This window comes from Anser brachyrhynchus (assembly GCF_964034855.1).
Source record: "Anser brachyrhynchus genome assembly, chromosome: 5".
Lineage (NCBI taxonomy): Eukaryota > Metazoa > Chordata > Aves > Anseriformes > Anatidae > Anser > Anser brachyrhynchus.
Genome location: NC_137699.1, coordinates 36,714,363 through 36,738,978, shown reverse-complemented (window position 1 = coordinate 36,738,978; position 24,616 = coordinate 36,714,363). Strand labels below are relative to the sequence as shown.

At 40.0% G+C, this 24,616-nt stretch overlaps 1 protein-coding gene across 39 annotated transcripts in view; it reads left to right on the top strand.

Annotated features, from left to right (window-relative positions):
* The window catches only part of PTPN5 (protein tyrosine phosphatase non-receptor type 5), an 82,042-nt gene that overhangs the window by 39,198 nt on the left and 18,228 nt on the right, over positions 1-24,616 (top strand). For 19 of the 39 annotated variants that reach the window (XM_080595152.1, XM_080595146.1, XM_080595178.1 and 16 more), the window contains 7 exons: positions 2,521-2,590; positions 8,136-8,302; positions 9,202-9,321; positions 11,137-11,220; positions 15,154-15,392; positions 18,699-18,888; positions 21,401-21,485. In XM_080595152.1, the coding sequence (XP_080451278.1) occupies positions 2,521-2,590; positions 8,136-8,302; positions 9,202-9,321; positions 11,137-11,220; positions 15,154-15,392; positions 18,699-18,888; positions 21,401-21,485 (955 nt within the window). Of the gene's footprint in view, positions 1-2,520; positions 2,591-8,120; positions 8,303-9,201; positions 9,322-11,136; positions 11,221-15,153; positions 15,393-18,698; positions 18,889-21,400; positions 21,486-24,616 lie in introns of all 39 variants that reach the window. The other 20 variants (XM_080595160.1, XM_080595166.1, XM_080595172.1 and 17 more) reach the window with 2 other exon arrangements.

Sequence of the window (24,616 nt, the reverse complement as noted above, 5' to 3'; positions counted from 1 at the left end):
TGGGCAGGACTCTGTCTTGAGCAGCTGGTTTCTCCGAGGAAGGAAGAGTTTGGCAGCAGCACAAATGAGGTTTCTGAGTGTCACCCTTTGGTGGCAAGCTGCATCCTTCAACGATGTTTTCATAGACCAGAGTCCTGTCATGTAAAATAGTGCTTTCCAAACTCTTTTGATTATTTGGAACAACAAGCTTACAGAGGTAAGGAACTTGGAGAATGGCTTATTCTCTTTTCTGTATTTCTTTTCCCCCCAGTTATCACATTTTTTTCATGAACTAGTTCTTAAGCAACAAGAAGATGAGCCACGGGGGGGGGAGAAGAGAGCTGATATAGGAAGACATATTAAAATAATTTCACTAAAATCTTCTCTGAATGGATTTTGTTTTTGCACTTCAGACCTGTAGAGAGCAAGCACACTTTCAAGCAAGTAAACTTGCACTGGAAGAATTTCTGAGAAACAGGGCCAAACATTAGCTAAGAACAGATTCTTTCTCACAGGGAAAAATCAGGCTTGCTTTCTGAAGTGCTAATTCTGCCTTATAAAAAAATTCCTATCTTGTTCTTAACAAGCCTATAGTTTTTCTACTGAATACAAGCCGTAGCATTAGTTTAAGAATTAGTCTGAAAATTAATCCTGGTTTAGTCTGCAAGTCAGTTTCAGAGGTGTATTTTTGGAACAGTTTAATAAACTGGGAAGCTTCTGGGCATTTCCTTTTTTTTAATGACTTAAGAACTGAAGTGTCCAAAAATCTAATTAGAGAAAAAATACTACCTTCATAATTTAATTAAATGTATATTTCTATTCAACTGTACAGCCCAATGTAATAGAGACTTGTGTCTGCTATAACCTTGATAAAACAAGTATCCCACCACAGATAGCAGGGTCCCTTCTTTACATTAAAGTTTAACAGGTGGCAGGAGATGTTGACTCCTGTTGTAGCTTCCATTAAAATCAAGCAAAGGAAAAGGGTTAAGGTTTTCTCTTCATATTATTCTGTTTGAAAAAGGATTGCAGTTGATGGACATTTCCACTGCTGCAACTCAGCTAAAGATGGCCTTAGGAACTGGGGTCTATCCAGAAGGTACTGTCACTTGTCATTGTGACGCTTCCCTGTGGCAGCCAGGCAATTACTACGCAGTGCCTGCTGGACTGTTGAAAAAGTCACAGCATCTTGAAAACTTTGAAGTTGGAGAAAAGGGGAAAAATCTCAAGGGCTGGTCTGAAGCCTGAAACTTGCGGAACAGAACAGCAGTGACCAGTTGGGAATCAGTTGAGGTCTGCAATCTGTTTGTTGGCTGGTCCCTTCTTGTAGAAGAAGAAGAGGGGGAGGCAATTTGTCTTGCAATCTGATATTTTGCTTCTCCATCCTTCTCTAGCAGCTTGCTGGCTTGCTCTTGTATGTGACCCTGCTGTATCATAATAATGGTCCTGGGTGAACATGAACATTTTTTTTGACTTCACCTCTTTTTCTCTCCTCCCACCCATCCCAGATGAAGTGGCAGGTGGACTGAGTGGGAGCAGTGTGAAAATGAATGCAGAGAAAATGTGTGACTCAGCAGTTCAGCAGGGAGCTGCTGAGTGGAAAGGCAGCTATTCTCCTCACACGCTCTGGTATTGGGTTCCTGTTCCTCCAGAGATGAGAATAGGCCATTTATGGATGGAGTTTTGCAGCCCACCAGCAGGGAAGAGGGCTGCATATTCTTTTTAGCAGAACTTATCTTAAGTAGAGAGGAAAGTTTTCTCTCTAAATTGGTTAAGTAACGTTACCAGTAAAAGAGGAGAGGTATTGGACTAGAAATACATAGACCTTAGTTTGCTGCCTGGTTTGATCATGACTTTTCTGCGTGACTTTCCACCTTCCTTTCTTTTCTCTTGATGTATCTTTCCATTCTGGTAATTGGTTTGGCTTAAGCAGTGTCTGGACTCCACCAGCTGACCTTGAAAAGTGTAAATCTCAGTGCTCTTTCTGGCTAGTAGAAGGCACACATGTTCCTCTCTGTGCTTCTGTTTAAACAAACTTCAAAGAACATTTGCCTTCCTCAGAATTAAGGCTGGCTTTTTAGGTGCACTAACTGCCACTCATGGGCAAGCAGGCACAAAGGAAAATTGATGCTCTGTGTGGGTTGTCCTCTACTTCATAGGGGTAAATTAATCTTTTTCTCAACTAATAATAGGGAGGGGCATTGCAGTGTCTAACTAAGCATTTTTGTAATGATACAAATGAAAGTTGAGACATTTTGTTATCAGTTTTATTCTTAAGGAAGGACTGAAGAAGATTTTTCTCTGTAAACTAAGCAACAGGAGGTAGGCGCTTTGTATCTGTGAACATGCTTACTAAAAGCTCAGTTTCAGATCTGTAGTTTGCGTTGTTGTCGCTGAAGTTTCCATCAACTTCTGTTCCAGAGTTTGATCTTTCAAAGAACAAATGAACTCTTTCCTTTCAGCTGATGCAGATGATACATGCACACACGTGTGCGCACACAGGTACCTGTAAGGTGCATTTGGGATTGTTTTTCTTTTCAGCTCTTCATCTGGATACTTTCAGGGACTACATACTCTCCCAATCAGTGTTTTATTCAGACATTTGGAAAAGGTAAAGTATGGGACCGTTGGAAACAGTAATCAAGTAGAACAGTAGTCAGTACTGTATCATAATTGGGAAGGTACAAAAAAAATTAATAATGGAGGAGCCAGAGATAGATATGCCTTCTTAGTATAACTACGTGTGTGGAACTAGCATTCCCACTGCTTTCAACACAGCTCATTAGATCTTGAGTGTAATTTTTAACATGTCGGATGAGTTAGGAGTGTAGAGAACATGAAGAAAAAACAGCCTTTCCCTCATGGGGAATTGTACCCATCAGTAAGAAGTTACGACATAGCTTCTGCCATTGTATTTAGTTCATGAATATCTGAGATTGGCTGGTTGTGAAGATCAGTAAAAGTTTGAGTTGTAGGTTAGTGGCTCACCAGATGGTTTCCTGTGGGGAGAGGAATTCAAGTCCACAAGTTGTTTGCAATGCAAATATGGCAAGTGCCCTTCCTTATACCCACTTCCTCCCATACCACTGCCGTGCAAAAGAAAAATTATCTTGATCTAGAAGCTAGTTATTCTGTTTCCTTCATTTTCATACTGCAAGGTGTTGCAAGCAAAAGAGAATGCCCCATAAGGCCATCTCTTTGTACTAGCACTATAGTTCCATTCCTTGAGTAGAGGAGCTGTCTTTTTACACTCCAGCAGCACAAGCTGCCTCTTTGTGTATTCTCCGAGGCAGCTCATCCATGTTGGGTGTGTCTTGACAGCATCTGGACTTCCCTGAAACCAATGTCTAATGACTTGCAGATTTAATGGGCTCCTTACCGGCTAGGTGAAGTACAAAACCAGGGTTATGTCCTGCATATGCAATTTCAGTGCATGTGAAAACAAGCTTTGCAGACCCCTATCAGTAGCATAAGTTCAGTTAATGTTCTCTAATCAATGGCAGACCTTCCTAGCAGTTAGATGGAAATCTGAGACAGTGATTTCAATAGAGAGTTAGTTGCATTTTGAAACCTGAAGATGTAGAGGCTATATATGGATTTAGGTCTGTGATGTAAAGTGTTTGTAATTTTGCTGGGTGTTAAGTATTGCTATCATGTTCATAGTTCACAATGCTTTCTAACTCTGGTCCCATTCTTCAGTGTAAATTCTTGTCAAGTACAGTCATCATGGAGATGTAAACAGGTTGACAAGGGTACGTATCTTCCTCACACCTAGCACAAACATGGGACAGTGCAGCTGAGCTGCTGCGGCCTGCTGACTGCTGCAGCTTGAGAGCTGGCGGTATAGGTGAGGCCCATTTCTCCTTCCTACCGTGTGCATCTAGCAGGTAGTTCCATAGAGCTTGTGGGTTGCCTGCCTGTACTGCCCTGCCCCCAAGCTACTTCTGCTCGTTACTGCCATGAGGACAGCACCCACAGTAAGAAGCATGGAGTGGTTATTCTTCCTGTTTTTTCTTGCTGGTGTCTGTCCTGTGTTTTCTATTTGTTAGGAAATACAGCCAGGATACATGGTTGCGGAGGTTGTTGTTTTTTTTTTTTTTCCTGTGATGGCTCTAAATATGAATCAATTCAGTTACAGAGCTGCTGCTGCCTTGCCCACGGTGGCATTCAATTGATTTATGGTGTATTTGTTACTGCAAGGCATTGTCATCGTACTTCCATTACTACAGTGCCATTTAGTGTTCCAGTTAAGTCTGGTACTCCAAGTGTGTGGTTTTCTTCCAAGAGTGTGTATATATTCTTGTTTCATTCTTCTGCCCTATCTGTACCCATATGCAGAGTCAAAAAAGAAGCAAACAACAACAACAAAAGAGAGGTAGAGGGGTTTTAGAAATAGATATATTCTGAGTTATGGAAGCGTACTGTTACCTTGTGAGGGGATGAAGAAGTTCCCCTGTATAGATCATTCCTTAGCAAATTGTTGTGCCATTTATTCTTAGCAACTTGCTCTGGTGGCCGTGTTTAGGGAAAGTATATGGGATGGGTGCATTGCTAGTTTGCTTCAGAAAGTTATTTTTCCCTGAACAGCAAGGATGATGGTCAAGTTCACAGTGCTGTTTTGAAATTCCGATTTTCTTTAACAAGGAGTACGCCTGATATAGATGTCAGAAACCTTTTAATTCTTCCTCCAAAGGGTTTTTCTAGCAAACTTAGCCCTGTGTCGAAGGAGAAGTACTGGTGGAACGTGAATTTCTGCATCATGGGACAGGGATTCAGGAGGCTATCACGTGGATGTTACATTTCACTGTCAGTCAAATCACTCAGAGGTGAGGCATAACTGACTCCTTCTGGATGTAGTCATTCTTGTCAGCTGTCTCAAGACCTTCCCACTGACCTTGACATGAAAACTTTTACTGATGTCTCACTTGTGAGACATCTAATTTGTGCACTGAAAGAAACCCCAACCCATTATCACAAGCAATACATGAATGTAGGATTGTAATATGAAGTTTGAATGATGACTGAAGTATTGCTTAACACAGACATAGTTAAATCAATACAAAATCCTAGGTGGGCATCACTACATTTGTTAAAATGTAATATTTTGGGATTTGGAATACTAAATTTTAGTGGACTTGTATTAATCTACCTTAAATTCTTTGTATGTCCAAGACATGATTCTTAATATATACATTTACACATATGAATTCTGACAGTTTTCCAGTATTTGAGTTCTTGACCTAGTGCCGCTGTTGATTTTTACTGTACTAGTAAAAACACCTGTTGGTAGCAGCTGAACAGAAGCAATTCAGCATAGCAGGAATCTGTGGCTCTTAGGTCCATAGAGCAGATCTCTACCTCATGCAGTAAAAAATAATTGATAGTAGAAGTAGTCTATTGTCCTTCACATAGGGCAGAAGAAGAACTTGACTCCTACAACTGTACATCTGTTGCTAGACAACACTGGAATACCGGGAATTGGGCTTCTTGGCTCTGGAGAGGCATAGATCCCCATGGTTACGGACCTAGCGCTCCCCTAACGTTGACGTCTTTGTTCCAGAAGGCATATGGTTAAGCGGCCTTACCATCGTCATCTGGAGTCAGGGTTCTGTTTCCAGCTTAGACACGATTGGCCTTGTAAAATCTCAGGCTGTTACAGATATGAAATGAAGACATTCTATTTACCTGCTGTATAACAAGGTAAACAAGCTTTTCATCAGTTAAAAAAGAAGTCGTTTGAAATATGAAATATTATGAGTTTATGAGTACTAGTTGAAAGCTGAACTTGACATCTGTATTCTCTGGTTCCTTGCTCTGGTTGTCTTCCCAAAGATATTTTAGTTGTGCTTTGCACATATTTTATCTGGAGCTTCAGGAAGGTGCATCCAACAAAGGCCATCACTAGGATTTGGAATGACAGTAAAAGACTCATCAGCCATTCTCAGGGGCTGAAGTACGTTATTTAATGCAGATGGAGGAAAAGTTGGACTTAAACCATGCTTGGTGAAAACGGATTAGAGACTCAAGCAAGTCATAATAAACTATGTAAATAGACATTGTTGTAGGTTTGTCTCAGCCACATGTGAATGCCTTTTGCATGGATGGCAAAAATAATTTCTGACATCAAGATTATGTCCTGGCTAAATTTCAACTTCCTGTTCCAAAACACAAAGTATAAGCATTCCACAAAAAGAGCAGAAAAGAAAATAGGCAAATAGTAACAAGGGGTTTCCCTTTGTTCTAGTCTAAATCCAATGAGACATGAAGCAGTCTGAAGAGTTGGAAACTTTCAAAGTTAACTCATTGTGGAATATGAAAATGAAGGCCAACATTGAAAGTATTAACTATAGTGCAGCCTTAACTATAGACATGACTGCTGTGTCATCCTCCTGGAGATCTTTGCGTCCAGCTCTGTGTAGCACAGTACCAGGGGTCAGATGTTAAGCGTGTGGCCAGTGTCTCTGGATGGCGTTTGGGTTGTGTGTGTTTCTTGGAGGGTGGGGTTTTCATGGGCTATGCATTACTGGCTGGAGCCTGAAGGGCAGAGAGGTAGAGTTCCCGTGACCTCTTCAGCTGTATTTCAGAAATTGTCTGCTTTTTATTAACAAGTGCTATTTTTCAAACTGTTTTCTTCCAGCATTAAGGATGCATAGATGGAAGTGAAAGGAAATTTACTATTGAGAAATACAGGCTGGTTGACATTTCTGATACTACCTTTTTAATTCCATATTTTTTGCACATTTTATTGCTGTATGATTAATATGAAAATGGCATACATACCTGGGTGTATGTCTCTCTAGGTGTGTATTCTCAGTGTTTCCTGAGAAACACCTGTACAAAGACAATGAAAATAGCTACCTAGATCCACTTACAGCCAACGTACCCTGCTGGGGCCATTCCCCCTCACAAACTGAGTGGAGATATCTTGAACATAAGAAACAAGTAACCTGAGCTTTAGTGAAAGTACCAGGCAGTACTTTGCAGGTGCTCCTTTTTGATTCATCTCTGGGTCTCCACAGTCATTGCACATTGATGATCCTCTTGCTGTTGAGCAGCTGTGGGAATGGAGAGCATTGCAGGAAGCCATTAACACTTCCTAAATGCCTTGTTTTCTTATGGAGGCATGTCCTAAGGTCTGTTTCAGTAAAGGGAGGGAAGACTATTGAGTAGTGGGAAATTAACAGCTCGTGGAAATTAACAGCTCGTGTTCCTTCCCACTCTCACGATTTTGTGTTTTAGAAATCAGAATGTCAGATTTCCATGAATCCTTATCCTACAGATGACCAGCCCCTCAGATGATGCATGAATCCAATGTTTCTTTTGCCTAATTAGAGCTGTGGCTAGTTTCTGGATGCTTATCCAACACAGGCTTACGATTCCAAGACTTTTAGAGAAATATCTGATGAAGAGAGTGTTCTGTAGAAACCTGACGAATTTTCCTCATGTGGAAAGGGGTAAATCAGGAGTATTTACAGCAGATAGGTCTGATCTTTTACTCCTTTTAACTTGTAAATTAATTAATGTCTATGCATACTGTGTTCAAAAAGCTGTTACTGTGGGACTTACCACTCCAGTGCATATTGCTATTGAACGGAATAGCGTTATAACGTTATTAAAATAGCTCTTAAGTACAAATTCATCCACGAAGTAAGTGTTTAGACTTAGTCTGTGCCATAGAACACTCAGCCAAAAATCCAGAAATCTGTAATCAAATTAGACAAAACAGACAAATAAGTGGAAAGGAAGAAACTGAGGCAGGGAGGGACAAAATGGATTCTCTGCCATCATGCAGCTGGAGCTAGGAAGTAGCACAGATGGTTCCTTTTTTTTAAAAAAAAAAAAAGTAAAAACAAAAAGGTACAGCGATGTAAATGAGAATGCATTAACAACAAAGCCCAGAATCTGCACCTCCGGAAAGAAAGGGAAAATAATTTATCTGCCCACACTCACTTTTTTCTGACGAAGGCAGGTGAATACAGCTGCACTAATAGAGTGTGACGCTCGCAATCCTGAGCCGCACTTACTGATGCAGAACTGAGAGGTAACCATCGTCTTTAGGAAAACAATAGTTCTTGCAGCCTCCGCAGTGGCTGCAGGGTTACGTGCTATTCGTTCCCTGCACATGTCATTTTCATGTGAAGGTCTTTCCAATCCAGCTGCGATGGAGTCCATGGATGAAGCTGAAGGACAACCAGGACAGCTGAACAGGAAAGAGCAGTCCCTGAAAGCCTCCCAGAAAACAGCACTGCTTGGTTGGGCTGCCTGGTGGAATGGATTCATGACTGGAGACAGCGTGTATCTGTTTGTCCTCTCGCAGATACTGGTAAGGAAGCTTGTCATCACTTTGAAATGCTGGGACCCTTCTCTCAAGCTTTCTTGTCTTGGGAGGATTCTTCCTCATTAGTGGTGGACATAGCAACGGACAGAGCTGCAGTCACCTCCCACAGCCTTGCTTTGCAAACAGCTTTTGCCTTTGGATGTCCCAGACTCCCATCCCATTCCCTGCCCCTTTGAAAATGCCTCCTTTGTAAAATGGCCAATCTCACAACTGATCAGTTTTCTGCAGCTAATATGTTTGGGGGTAAATAACAACCTTATTAAAAAGTGAACTGGCAAGTATACCCTTTAAGGTTCATTCCAGTGTGCCCTTTGTGGTAGGAAGTGAGGGTATACCTCTCTGTGAGGGTGCTAAATGTAACATCATTGTTTTTGTCATTTTATGTTAACTGTGGTGAGTGTAGCAATTGTGATTCAAATGAAATGCTTCAGTATGTGTGTGTATATATTTTTATAGGGATAAGTATGCGAACATTGCTATTTGTGAGAGCTTTGCATAGTATGAGATAGACGTTTTAATAACACCAAGTTCATTGAATTCCAGTTTTGATTTAAAAGTGATAACACTGAAAGGTCAGAAGTCAGAGGGATCTCTGCTCTTTTGATGTACAGACTACCGTGGGCAATCATTTTGCTAGTATAGATCAGAGTAAGCTTGCTGAACTCACTGATAAGCATCTAGTTCATGCTTGCTGAGCATTTAGCCCTCAGTCTTTTTATTGTTGTTAAGCTACAGCATAGAAAATACCTGACTTCTGAAAGCAAAAGTGGTGATCAACATAAAATCAATGAGAACTAAATTAGTTAATTATGCTGTCTTGAAATGAAAATGAATGTTTGTATAATGAGGGATACTTATTATGTATTTTCTGATTGATTGCACAGCTTCTCTGCATGATGTTGTGGTACAGCGCTTATGGGACCATCCCAGCAGCTCAGAATGCCTTTGACCTGCTGTCTTACCTGCTTACCCCATTTGAACGATTTTTGTCAGGTCAGGGGGAGGTAAGTCCCTGTGCTCTTCTCTCTGATTGTATGGTTGATGTCAGTAGCTTTGCATGATGTTTCCAATATCTCTTTAGACTACATGTATGATACACATGCACTCAGAATAATATCGTGACTGCTGCATTGTGTGTATGTTCTGAAAAGTATTTTCTGAAAGCACTTTCATATTTTATTTTCAAGAAACAGGGCTAGATTTTTGTTTATGATGTTACATCAGCTCAATGGATTTTTTTTTATAACGTACAAATGATTGCAAATGAAACAAAGCAATAAGAAATCAGCCCTTTAAGGCTTAGCCGACATAAAGGAAGAGCTGGAACTTCATTTATTAGAATCGATAAAAATTTAAATTCTGGAAGAATGAATGAAGCTGCATAAAGGGTGCAGATCACAAGATACTCTGTCACAAAATTCTGTTTTTGTTGAGTGTTTAGAGCATATCTGGATGTGGTGAAAGTATTTCAGGTGTACTAGGAGTATAGATACAATTATATCTTCAAAGCTACCTCAGTAAAATTGCTTAACTTCTCACCATGACATAATGACACACATACTGGTATGATTCATTTGATTAATTACTGGGGTAATTATACCCAGTGTAGATTCTGCTAGCATGGACAGAACCTTAATTAAATGGTGAGCAGCTACTTTCAAAAATCAGGTGAAATATAATTGTTATCAGAATGTTTAGATTCATTGTACATGATCTTTGTAAAGGAGGCTAAGCAGTACAAACAGAAAATCTGAGTCAGTGCCTCTTGTGGCTTAAGTACAGCGGAGACTGTTTTCTGTGTTCCCTTAACAGTGTTTGAGCTGCATGTCACCTGTTCTTTTCTTTATTTGAAAGAAGCACTTTCTCTTTGTCCTTCCTTGGTTGGATTTATTATGATGCATAATCAAAGCTCTTCATAGAGCATTGCCTGTATCTTATTTGCAGTGGGCCTATCATTAACAAATTGTTCTTTACAAAATTGTTGATTTATAGGACTTTAACTGAAAACTGTGAGGACTGAAAACTGAGGACTTTAACTGTTCTGTGAGTTCAGTGTGGAGAAAAGTGATTCTTAGAATGCACTACAGGAACACCCTGAGTATGACTCTGTGCAGATGTTCATGCATATCTTTGAGAACTGTTTATTATAGCACTATCTACAGTACAAATTTATACTTGAGAACAGTAAAGGCAAAGAAATTTGACATTTAAATAAAACTCTTAACTCTGAATTTCTTTCTAGCATTTTGTACGTATTGCTGAGAACGAGGCTGGACTCCAAACTACTTAAATATGACTCAGAGCATTAGAATGAATTTCACTGCAAGTACTGTGAATGAACCTGATGACATTCGACAGAATGCATGGAAAATGCAGGAGAGTCCTCTGTGGCTGGGTTCTTAGTAAGGACCTACAAACACAGGAACAGTACTAAACTTAATTCAGAGCCTTTTGCCAAGAGATAAAATCAGACTGACTGTGGCAATGAAACTTGGGTCCAGGCTGCAAAATTCAATAGTGTATCCAGATCTCAATTTTGGAAATATTTATGGGCAGGAAGCAGATTTACTGTTTCAGCAACAGCCTTCACAGTGGAATCTGGCTTTTAGACCTTCAGAGATAGTTTGTCTTCTCCAAAGCCTGGCGTTTTTCTGGTGGTGGTGGTGGTGGCTTTTCCACAAACAAGAGTAGGGTGTGACTAATCCACATGGAACATCCAAGAATGGATGCATACTGTCTGACAAAAAACATGTATGCAGATACTACTATACTGTGCTCTGAAGTACTTCATAATTATTATCGATTCTGTTGTTTTGCAGGACCTGACTAGAATTGGGAGTGTTGTGGTATCATATATCCTGCTCTCTTTAGCATCTCTAGGACTGCTACTTGTAGGATCTCTGGTAAGTACAGTACTGTGCAAACTGTGTTTGTGCCCTTTCTTTAGCAAGTTTTTGTAAGATGTCTACTTTACCCTAAGCTGTTGACGCTATGCCTAGGATAGTTTTAAAACCACATCTGGGCAATTTCTATGTAACTTTTGGCATGCTTTACGTAGAGAAATCATGACTACACTGATCCTTAATCAATTTCTTGATGAATTGTGGATTACACTGATGGTTTTTATTCCTTCTGTCTGCAGATGGACAAAATATTTTCTCTTAGAATAGAAGGGATGTGGCCCAGTAAAGGAATCATCTCAAATTGCTGCCTTATGACTTAACCACAGAGCATCTGTTATATGAAGTGGCAGAAAGAGCTGTTGCAGAGCACCAGGACACTTGTGGGTGCAATGTCCTTGTAGATACAGGCCAAGGCCCCAGCTGCAGAACAATATTAGTGGCATGACTACAATTAATCTAGTTAACTGTCAGCCACTGGGGAGCAGGAGCAGTGTATTGTGTTTGTGTGTGGCTGTGTAATAGGCACAAAGGTGTGCACTAGATGGGAAAGCTAGGGAGAAATCTCTCACTTCAGGGAGTTTTAATTGAACAAGGCATTTCTTGCCCCTCTGTGTTGTTCTGTTGAAGTGGGGATGCAGGTAGAACATGGCCTCCTGTCACTACAGCATCTTCAGGCAGCTCAGGAGGCATCTCAGGAAGCTGAAGCTACGCTGAGTACACGCAGTTTAAGTGATGTGCAATGTAATGAAGTGTATCATAGAATCACAGGACTGTTGGTTGGAGGGGACCTCTGGAGTTGGACATCTGGTTGAAGCAGGGCTGTTGCCAGCACTTGATACAGAGCGTTATTCTACACAGGTTTTGAAAACCTCCAGGGAAGGAGATGTATCACCTCTCAAGGTACCCATGCCTTAACAATATGGTACGCATGGGGAGGAAGATTTTCCTAATGTCTGATCTCAATTTCCCAAACTGCAGCGTGTGGCCCCTGTCCCTTGTGGTATCAGCTGTATGAAGGGTCTGGCTGCATCAGCTCCGTAGCTGCCCTTGAAGTAGTTCCAGCCTTCCATTGCATCACCCCTAGCTGCCTCTTTGCCAGACTGAAAAAGCTCGATTCTCTCCGCTTTTTTCAAAGCTCGTGCTCCACACCCCTGACCTTTTTGTAGCCTTACACTGGGCCTGCTCCAGTTTGTTCATACCTATTTTAAACGGAAGGACCTAAAACTGGACATGTTATTTAATCAATGTGCAGCTGCACCAGTGCCAAGGTGAGTGGGATAATACCTGCTTTAATCTGCTGGCCATGCTCTTCCTGATGTCACCTGGTATGAAGTTTGTCATATTATATACCATGGTGAAGTTCACTCAGAGGCAGCACAGTGGCAAAATCTTATGTTTACTGTGTAAGGTGATACACTTCTTAAAACCATTCTCAAGGCAAAGTAATTAGTGTTAATGTCTACATTAATGTGATCTTTGATGTAGGCAAGGAAGCTAACCTGGCTTATGTAATGTTCTGCTTTTTTGATGCTGCTGTTCCTTATCCAGATGTTTATTTTTTGAGGACAAAATTCGTCTGGTGATTTTGTGACTGCAAATAGTAATGAAGAAAAATGAGACATCTGAGGGTTTTGATGAACTGTGTGCATTCCAGGTAATTGTTCAGCAAAACATTCTGAGCTGGAAATCAGAATAGCAGAGGTGTGATTTCTCTGTATATCCAGCCTATTTGTTGCTGGATGGAAACGTTTTATTGTCAAACCATTCTTAGGACAGAAGGTAACTTCAAACAAGAGCTTTGTGCCCAAAAATCCTGATCTCACTCATTTTAAGCTGCTTTGAATCTATAGCATCACCTTGCAAATGAACATTTTTACCAGTGTAAATGAGAGCTGATTGGGCTCATTAAGTGTTGGTTAAAACTTCTGTACAGAAGCAGTTTTATAACAGCTTCCCTGTAGTTGAGTTTGCTCTGTTTTGTGATCATATGGTCTGCACTAACGGACAGGTCCAAGGTGGATTAGGGCACGAATGTCACTGTGACAGCCTGTTCTCTGGACAATTCACAGAGCATCAGACCATAAGTAATGTCCTGTGCAGTCAGAACAATGGTCTGTCTCTCCCAGTACCTTTTAGGAGTGGGTGTTTAGAGAGCATATGAGCCTGGTCTGTTCCTACTTGTTACCTTACTTCTCATCACTGGTCATGCTGATTTGCAATTTGAAAACATCGGTTTCTACCAGTATTTAGGGAATCAGGTTTAAAATAGTCACTAGTAGGACACAGGCAATACCACAGTGATGGAGCTAAGCAGGATTTCTAGAATCCTAGCCTGGTGGACAACAGACAGTTGCATGAAGGTAGTTTTCTTTATTTTCCTTCTGTCTTTGTGTCATGGTTTTACCCTGCTGGGCAACTGAACTCCACAACTACTGTCTTGTTTCCCCTCCTCAAAGGAAAAGGGGGAGAAAATATGATGTAAAAGGCTTATTGATGAGATAAGGACAGGGAGATCACTCACCGATTATCGTCACAGGCAAAACAGGCTCAGCATAGGGAGATAAATATAATTACCTATTACTAACAGGCTAGAACAGTGAGAAACTAAAAGCAAACTAAAAACACTTCTCCCCCTCCCATCCACTCTTTTCTACCTCCTCTCCCTGTGCAGTGCAGGGGAATGGGGCTGCGATCAGTCTTCAATGCTTTCTCTGCTGCTCCTTCGTCCTCACTCTGCCTCTGTTCCACACAGGATCCCTCCCACGGGATGCCGTCCTTCCTGAACTGACCCTGTGTGGACTTCCCACAGACAGCAGCTCTTCATGAACTGCTCCCACATGGCTCCATGCCACGGGGTCCATCCGTCAGGAGCAAACTGCTCCAGCACAGGTCCCCCACGGGCAGCAGCTCCCCCCAGATTCCCTGCTCCTGCGTGGGCTCCTCTCCATGGGCTGCAGCTCCAGCCTGGGGTCTGCTCCTGCGGGGGCTTTCCATGGGCCGCAGCCTCCTCCAGGCCACATCCACCTGCTCCTAGTTCAATGCTAGGGATGAAGCTGGCATGAAGTTTCAGGTATTGGAATTCAGAGGTGGACTTGTAATTTTTAAGGTCCATGTGTAGAATTAAACAGCCCACTGATAATATCTCAAAGTCATCTAGTCTGGCACAGCACCAATGTAAAACAATACAATACAATATTTTTTTAGATTTGTGCTATTTCAAACCCTTAATTAATGCAGAATATTCAACTTTAATGTTGCATGTGTCCTAGAACTTTGCAAGATTTATTATTTAGTGATTATGTCATGCTTTGTAACCTAATTGTCTGGTTTTTAAACAGGCTTCACCACTGGCCAAAAAATGATATAGGCGTTCTGAGCCTCAAAATGAGGTGCATCCAACTCAAGGTCTCTAAAAATGATTGGTTTATATATGAATTTAGGCTATGGTGTCAGGTTATCAAAGATGTGCAGTTCAGGAAAATTATATTTACCTTTCTTAACCCAAGTATATCAAATTGTTAGGTGGAAAACAACATTAATTCAGGAGAGGTATCATTTGTGGAATAGTATAGTAGATTTTGATTTTGTAAACAAATCTAGGAAAGTTAAGAAAGTGAACAAAAGGACAGTGGTGTCACGTTGGCTTGCATGTGATGATCACAAGCACATTCTGCTTCCAATGTTATCCCTGAGTTCAGCCTAACCAGCTCTGTAGAAACCTCTGTGCCTGAAAGCAGGTTTGAATGGGTAGATGTGAATTCCTGTAACACACCACAAAGCTTTGCCTGCATGGAACGTTCCTGTCCTCTTTGATACTACCTAATCCTGATGTGTTACAGTGAGTTGGGATGGTGTCCTAATGACCAATCCTCCAGATTGTATGGAAGGGCTGGCATCAAGCATAAAGGTTTTTTAAATGTTTGTTTCCTCCAGTTTTGGCATCTGCTCAGAGCCCGTCCAGATCCCCCCTTTCCGCTACAAGAGGACAGACGCCAATCTGTGAGCCGGCAGCCTTCATTCACGTACTCAGAGTGGACAGAGGATAAAAATGAGGATGACTTCCTAGATTTGGATCCCGTACCAGAGACCCCAGTCTTTGACTGCGTAATGGACATTAAAGCGGAGACAGATCCAGCTACTCTAACGGTTAAATCCGTGGGCTTGCAAGAAAGGTAGGGTAGATACAATGAATAGGGGGAAGTTTGGTCCCAGATTTTGTGGGCTTAGTTCTGTACCTTGTAGGAAGCTTTATTACCTTTATGACTGTCACTTTCAAATGTGGTTTTAAACAGAAGCAGCTGCTTTATTTCCTGTCTGTTTTCAGTCCAGTCCTAAATATGCAACATATTAATCAACAAGTGCAATTTCCAGATGACTCTTAACAAATTTTATTCAAAAGTGTCACTTGTTTCCTTGAAAAGATACATTTGTTTGATCAGTTTCTTGCCCTTCCCCAAGATGGCAACTACATAGTATGAAAACCAGTATAGGGCAGTGAAAGCTTTTACCACTGAAAGATGGATCTGGTTAATTCTTTTTCTGTCACTTATGTTGAAGGATTAGTCCTTACTCCAGGGGCAAACCATAGTACAAATGGCAATCTGCTGTAATTCTCTTAAATCAGTTAAGTTAGTCAAAAAGTAAATGAATTCCTTTGAAATGAACCCAGGAATGGAATTGTAGGGTGAGCTGATGTTCACTTCTTGAACCAGGAAGGCAACAGAGCTTTTCAGGGAGATGCACAACAGGGAGAGATGAAACTCCTGTGCTGAGATGAAAGGAAGGCAGGAGTGATGCAGCATTGATTTGTGTTGCATTTCTCTGTCTTCACTCATGCATCTCACAGAAAGGTCACCTGTAATAGGCAAAATTTGAAAGGCCCAGAGGTGCATGAATTCCAGAATGCATGACTGTGGATAGGGGAAGGCTCAGCAGAGTTGCTGAGTGTTCAGTTGGACTGAACTTCAATCCATAAAATTATTTTATTACACTTTACCAATCATAAAAGAGCGTGCATGTGAGTGAAGGGGAAGTACGCCAGATTTAGTATCCTCATCTCTGAGGCTGAAGTTGATTTAAAGTTCCTGTCCTTTATTCTTCTTTGGACCATGGGAAGGCTGAGTTTACATTGTTAGCTGCCTGCATCTTTTTTCCTGTCTTGTTATTTCAATTGTCTTCATGAAACAGAACAAAAATCTTCAGAACAGAAATCCTGTAAAGAAATTCTTGAAAGGTGATGGTGTCATGAATAAGAATGAGTTTATTGCAGGGCCCAATGTAGAAAGGTATCAGCTTTCTTTATTTCCATTTTTTCAAGCTTAATTGGAGTGCTAACCATAGTTAATTCTCATGTCTAAAACTTAAAAGGTAAAACTTACATTAATTAAAAAAAAAGTATGATGCTGAATTTCCAAGGCTCCCTGTAACACAGTAAAGTGTTACAGCAGAGCCTTTTAATTTGCAGTCTGTGAGCTTAGAATGTTTTTCTCACACTTTACTCTTGATTGCGTTATTCGTCCTAAAATGTCTTTCTTCTTGTATTATATTCTTCTGCTTTAAATATGAGATTCCAGTAATTTTGGGTGCATGTCCCTGAATCTGCTGATATTAGTGAGCTTTGCTGCTGTTTTTGCATTATGGGCAAGACTGAAATGCATCAGTCATTTGTGCTTTGAAGCTTCCTTGATCTCATTCCATCTCTCTTTTTAAAGATGCTGACATTTCTTCTCAGGTGGCAGCTAATTTCAGGAAAGATATTCAGTGTTTCAAGAGAGGTAGTGAGTATCAAGTAGTTAAAGTAGTGAATTAAAATTAAAAAATTGTCAAGGAAGTAGGGATGGGGAAAAAGACTACAGCTGATTGAAGTTCTCTCACTAGGTAGAATGTGTTATACAAAGATGTAAAGTGAACTTCTCTTCAATATACGCATATGCTTGAGAAGCCAGACCTTGTTTGGGGTTTGGACTATGTTCTGAGAAATCTAATTTACATCAAGCATTGGTCACTCTTCCTTTGTGTTTTTGTGTTTAAACTATCTATCCATCCCTCTTTTTTATCCATCTTGCTTCTGCATCTTTCTTCCCTCTCATTCTTAACCACCCACACCATTAATAGAGTAGTTACTAGCTAAATTCAAACAGCACTGAATGTTACTCTTATGAAGAGACCATCTCATTTCCTCATGCTGAAGAATTGATACCTTTACGTATGTAGCCTCTTCTACCCTAAAAGAACCCAAAGCATTTGTTATCAAATGCAGTTATTTTGGGGGAGGGATGTAGTAGCTCTTTAACAGCACGCAGGATGATAGGGTCAAAATATTTTTGAAAAGCGCCACTAAAGACTCAGTGTCTACCACTAGTAGTCATGTTTCATCCAAAATCATTTACCCATGACTGTGAACTACAGCAGGAGGCTGGCTGCACGTGCTTTTGGAAAAACTCCTGAATCTAGAAAAAGGCTGTGATCCAAGTAATAACTTCTACCCATTTCTCTGTGAGCTGGTCATCCTCATGTGTTTACATGTTTTTTCAGCAGCTTCTGAAAACTCCTCCCAAGTAGATTTCTCCAGCTGAGTGAAAGTAATCAAAAATAGGTCTACTCTGTGGATATATAAACATTATACTTAGTAATCATCGTATGGTATGATGTCATTAATACACTAAAGATATTTAAATACAGATTCACTGATGGCACTTGCATCTTTTTTTTTTGTCTGTGATATGTGAGATTGACAGAAGCTTTGGAATGCTTTAAAAATATTCAATAAACAATGCAGGCATTTTGGCTTTTTCATTTTGTTGTGTGGCTAACTTGTATAAATGCCACTAAAAATTCTCCACTTAGGTTATAAACAGAGGTGCTCTTAACTGTTAAAATATTGGGACCTTCTTTATAACCTTCTCATGATGTACTATTGTTGAAAGCAAGTTTTTTTTAAACAGGTTAATTGTTCACTGTAAAGGATTAGCATCTCATGTATTGATTCATGTTGAACTGGTAATGTTTATCCTAAGATCTCCCCCCCCCCCCCATGTTGTCTGGGCTACTAAGAGATGGTTATTCAGTAGGATCTGGCCTGAAGAAACCTAGGACCAAGCTTTTCACCTGCGATGTTTAAAATGTCCATATTTAGCCTTGTGATTTACACAAGTATATAAACTTTTCCTGCAGTTGCCTGCTCAGTGCCTTTGACGCTTCCATTTAGGTGACAAAATATAGTTACCTTACTACAGACAACACTTTGATAATATTGGCCTTTGTGTTCCAGTGTACAAAATGATCTTCAGTCTTGTTGAGACAAGAAGCATCGCCAATTTTTCAAAGGTAGTGACAATAATGTACGTAGCAGAACCAGCTGGGTGCTTTTCTAAAGTCGTTGTTTATCTGTCATTGGGACTGCATACATTGCTGACGCATGCTAGCAATGGTGGGTAAGTCCATCCTGTTGTAAGCTAACTGATTGCTCTGTTTTGCAGGAGAGGTTCAAATGTTTCACTCACGCTAGATATGTGTACCCCAGGCTGTTCTGAGCAAGGTTTTGGCTATATCATGTCACCACGGGAACAGTCAGCTCAAGAATACCTCCAGACAGCATCAAACATTCTTACTGAAGAGGAACTGCACAAGAAAGCACTGGATCCTTTCATACTTCAGGCAGAGTTCTTTGTGAGTATCTGTCCTTTCCTTATAGGAGCATCAGGAAAATGGGATGTTGTCTATATTCTATGAGCCTTGCTATTATTTTTCTGCAGGACTAAAATTAGTACATAAAAATTCCACTTCGATCAGTGAAGCCCTAAATGAAATCCCCAAATTCATCATCCTTTGAAATGACAATGTCTGAAAGCTTTCAATGATCTTGTCTCTCAAAAACTACAGAATTGGTTCTGGAAACAACAGCAAAGTCTTGTTTTCACCAGTCTGTCTTTTTTTTTTTTCTTTCCCTTTCCTCTTTTCTTCCTCAGCATGCTACTAGTTAATGCAAAATCCAACTTCTTCACTGAAATATAGAAGAAAAGCCTAGTTTGCTATAGACACAGCTTCTTGAAATTTTGAGTTGCCTTAGGGATGAAATTAGTCCAAGCGCATGCTCTTTGTTGTTGAATGTTTGTCATGGAGCTACTTTCCAAGTTGCCTGAATGTTCTCCAGATGACTGAAGCACAGGATGGCTAGGTCACTCAGCTGGAGCCTTAGAAAGTATGTTGTACTGTTTTTTCTTCTGCACAAAAATTATTTACTAGCTGTAAGCTGCTTTGTCAGTTGCTTTTAGGATTCTCTTAAGCACAGAATCTCAGCAGAGTGGAAAGAAAATGCTTTGCAATATAGCATCTTTCTCAGCCTGTCCCCTTTATGACACTTCAAGTGTCACTTGCTCTTGAGAGAGATTCAGAAATGAGATAGATTGGTCTTTTGTTTTAAAGCAGCCTGACAGATATCTGTGGTCCTTAATTCACTTAGTGTGCTGTACAATTTGAAGAAAAGCAGCTTTTGTTTAGGTAATCTGTGATAGTTTCAGAATAAAGCATCTATTGCTATTCAAGGGAAGAAGTGGTCACTTAATAAGTGTCTGAGTTGACTGCTGAACAAATCTTATCTGCAGTTTAATCAGTCTCTGAGGCCCACTGTAGCTTTCACGCAAAGAAAGCAATGTTAGAAGAAATAAGTTTCCTTTCTTTGAGAACTTTTGAATTAGTTTTCCTTCTGTCCATAAAATCAACAGCCAAACCATCCCAGGTCATTTTCATACTTTAATGAAAACTGAAGTGTAGGTAAAAATGCTGTTTAATCAAAATGTAACTTCTGTAATTAAAAATGTAAACTAGATTGCTTTATGAAACAGTTACCACCAGCTCTACAGCATGTATTTTCTGTCTCTGTCTAACCTACTTGGCTTTACAAGTGCAAATTCATAACAAAGCAAGCAGCCGTGCTTGACATTGGAAGAAGAGTCAGGGGTGTCACTTGCAGGGTTAAGTCCTGAAATTCTTACAAGATTTAGAGTTTTAATCACTCAAAGTCCTCTTGAATTCAGCAAGAATTTGAGTGGAGAATAAGTTCCAGAGAGCTTGGCTCAAGTAGGGTTGTGGATGACTGAATACAACATAGCTAAGGAAACCATTAAGGTTTCACTCCCATGCAGCTTCTCAAATTGAGAGGAAACTACTTCCACCAAATGTTTTATAATTAATTGCCTCTGGTTAAGGCCCACAGTATGCTCAGTGCTGTATAAGAGGCCGTCTTCTAAAGCTTGAGAATTTAACAGGTCATCATAATTTCCTGACTTCACTACCAGTGTGTCCAGTACTAGCCTCTCAAATTCAGTGTGCTGCAGCTGTGGTGACCATCTCTGCTCCCAAGCTCCATGAGCTGCTTCTCTGCTGAGCCTGATTTACACATCCCGTCTTATCACGTCTAGTGTCTCCAGTTGGTGGAAGGGTCTTGTTTGACCCTGCCTGGCATTGGCCACTTAATTGCAGGAGGTGAGTACTGGAGAATAAGAAGGTTCTCCTTTATTGTTTTCTTTAGGACTGTAGTGTAGAGAGCAGGTAATCCCTGAACACCTCTTTACTGTCCTTGCCCATGGAGCTGTAAAGTGCGGTGAGCAAAATGAGTGATAAACACTCCTGCCCAGCTCCATGGTATCAGATCAGTGCAGCAACCTGTCATAGTGTGTGTCGTCATTTGTTGCTGGTGAGAGTCACTAGCAAATTACTTCCTTCCACCCTCAGAGAGGAAGAAGGAATGTGAGTCAGAATGGATGGTGTCTGAGGTCCATCACTTTTGGAGCAGAGTATCTTACGTACTACCTTTTACTTAGTTCTGTGCCTACACTTGCAATTCAGTTCTAATAATATTAGGAGCTAACATAATACTGTCTCACATATTACTCAATGAATTAGTCACTATGAACATTTTCATGTAAGGATTTCAGAAAAGAAAGCCAGTGACAGTAAAAGGAAACATCAATCATATAATGGTGGTAAATTGCTAGAAGTACAGCACCATATGTCTTGGTTGACTTCATCACTTTGCCTCCCTCACAGGCAGGACATAATGGGTTTGGGATTTTTATTCCTTTTGTGAATCTAATAATACAGTCTACTCTGTGTTTTTTTTGTTTGCTTGTTTTTTTTGTTGTTGTGTTTGGGTTTTTTTGGTTTGTTTTTTTTTGAGCAGGAAATTCCAATGAATTTTGTTGATCCAAAGGAATATGATATTCCAGGCTTGGTGCGGAAGAATCGCTACAAAACAATTCTCCCAAGTAAGTTTCCTGCTTTTTTTAATCGCTAATGCAGGGTGGTCTATTCCACATGCTGAAGAGCTTCGCACTTTGGTGTGTTTTCCAGGATACATCAGGTGTGCTGTCACTACCCCATATTGTCCACTGGGTGTATTTATGAAGCAGCGACATAGCTTCAAAGCTAAATCAAATTTCAAAAGAGGTACAGAGCATGAACAACCTAAAATTGACAGAAGATCAGTAGCACTTACGTTTTAAATTCAATAGAATTACATCATTTGGTTCTGTTTAAAACTTCTGCACAGGAATTTGGTGTGTTTATTCAGAAGCTACTTAGTGGTTTCTTTGATAAACTCTTTTAGAAGGACGTTATTTTACAGAGCAATGTATTTCTCAGAATCATACCTCAAATGCAAACTGAGAAAGAGTATTGGAAACTGCTCTGATGGCATTAAGATGATAGAGAAAATCAGAATCTTCTGTTACATTGTTTGTAGCCAAGAATTGGAGTTTTAAGAAATGTTTTGGTACAGATTTCTATATGTATAATTTTCTCCTATGTCTCAGTTTAAGATACTTGAAAATGAATACATTTAGATGTCATGCTTCATTTTTGCTGTAAGCCATTGTTGGAAGATGCCACCACTAACCATAGTTAGCTATACTTGCAAAGCCCAAATGGTTCAATGTCAGGTTAGTAAAGATAGGTTCAGAGAAGTCAAAAATGTCCTCAGCTATACCTGTCATTTTAGACAATGAACCTGGGTTGGAAATGGTTCCATGCTACCATATACTTCTAAGAATGATCACACTCCAGGTTAATTACTTGCTGCAAACTTTATCTCAGCCTTATGGATATCTGTGTCAGCCATTGCTGTTGCTTTGACCTCTCCTGATAACTAGTTTCTACCCTACCATGCCTCCAAAGATTAACAAGCTTATTCCAAGCTCATTATGATCTGGATTATTTTTTTTCTTGAATGAATTTTAAAACCACAGTCTCTGTGCAACATTATGTCCCTGGCTGTGGCCGGAGGATGGCCTGATGTCTTTGAGGAGAGAAATGGGCTGACTGGGTTCATCTTTGTTCAGCTACCTCCGTTTTGAAGGGTACAGTGTTGGCAGTAAAGAGGCTAGCAAGGAGTGCAAAAATTATACTTTTATCTCCTTTATGCTTTAAATCTAAGGATCCCAGTAAAGTATCCATGCACAAAGCAGGAGAGGGAATTGTAGGCAAGATGAGGGAGAGTCCAGTCCTTTCTGGGTTTTGACCATCCACTGACTTCCCAGTTTCCGAGCTGACCAAATGTAGCCTGTGCTGCCTTGTGTATCTACTTAGTATTTCTCCAAGCTGCAGAAAGCACTACTGGCAGGAACTACTGGACAAGCTGCAGCAGAGCAGGCTCGGGCAACTGATTATCCAAGGGAACAGCAAGTGCTTGATTACCAAACCAAAGTGAAACCCCAAATCCAAAAACCTAAAAATAATTAAAATTCCATCACCCACTGCATCTCCAGAAGCACTCTAGGCAGTTATTGTTAAAAGGTAAAGTCACTTAACATGATGACCAGTTGCTTGCAACCCTCAAGTTAATTGTAGTAAGTGAGAGACATGATAATAGTCTGTTATTCATCTAATTTATATTTCATTTGTAGTAAATTCTTTTTGCAGATACTCACATTTCACTGTTGGTAGTAAAATGGCTTAGAAGATGGCTTTCTGATGGCAGAAAAGTGTTTTTGGAAAAACGCCAAGCTAACAAGGTTGATGTGGTTATTTCATAAACATGAAATTACTTATTTGCAATCTTCTATTTGGGAAAAGTCCTGTGGAATTTCCTGGAAAATTATGACTTTTCTCTAGGATATTTGAAGGCACTGTTTGATTATATGGAAAAGGGTCTTGTTACAGGATCCCAGAGGGTGGCATGTTGCGTGTCAGTCTCTTTGAATCCTTTTCTGAAGAGTAATGTCTAGACAGACTTTCTTTTTAATTTCTACAGTTTTATTGCTTTTATGCCATTTTCAGTTATGCAAAACACTTCAGTAAGTTTAGCCAATTCCTCTAAAATGTCTAACATAGCATAAATACAGAAAGTCCATAAAAGAGATTGTGGAAAAAATAGCTGACGTCGTTTGGCTTCTTAGAGATGCAGGCTACTACTGTTTGGTTTTTGTGTGTGTGTGTGTGTGTGTTTGTTTATTTGTTTGTTTTAATAGATATGGTGCCTTCTTTAGCCTGGCCTATGCACTAGTTTTGTCCTGGAAGAACATTTTTTGTTAAGAGTAGGATTTGGTTTAACTTAAATGTTTCTGTCTTGAAAAAATCGAAATTCATGCCACAAACTCTCATGATATTAAAGTGTTATGATTTTTGAAAAGAATGAGTTATTCCTTTTTATACATTTCTAAGAGAGGCAGTTTAACTCAGTTACGCTTCCTTAAAGCAGTGCAAATTCTTCTATCAACAATGCATTAAGAAGCTTCTCTTCTATGAAATAAGGTTAGAACTGCTCACTAACATACTACTGTAAAAAAATGTAAATACATTAGCAGAAAAATCACAAGCCAAGTACTATAATTTGGAGTAAAAGAATATTATAACATTTTAATATTTGTGGGCACAGCAGTAGCAGTCCACACTGAGAATTAACTCGAGTTCAACTGCAGCTGAATACCAAAAGGAACCTTTGCTTAGAAGTCTGTGGCACTTAACTTACTTGATAGAGTTCTTCAAATCCAATTTGTTTGTCCCTAGAGATTCACTATAAGCTGGACAGCATAGTATTATTGCTGTTCTGAGAAGGGGGAAATGATGTAACCATTACTCAAACTTGAGCAGGCTCCATGGATGACTGCATAAAACCCAGACAAAAGGACCTTAGGCAAGGGGCCTCACTACCCAGTCCAGTAACATTTAAATAAACATCTGGCAACTGATGTTACCTTTTTATGGTGTAGCATTATCTCCTGTCTCATCATCTCCCCAGCACTAGGGAGATGAGCAAAGGAGAGCAGGAAGGAATTGTATTTCAGAGGAACTCGCTAGCTTCCATATTTCTGTTTTACTAAACACCATCTCCGTTAATATCTTTGCTTTGTAGATCACATGATATTGTGACTTCATTATCACATAATAGATTATGTGAATT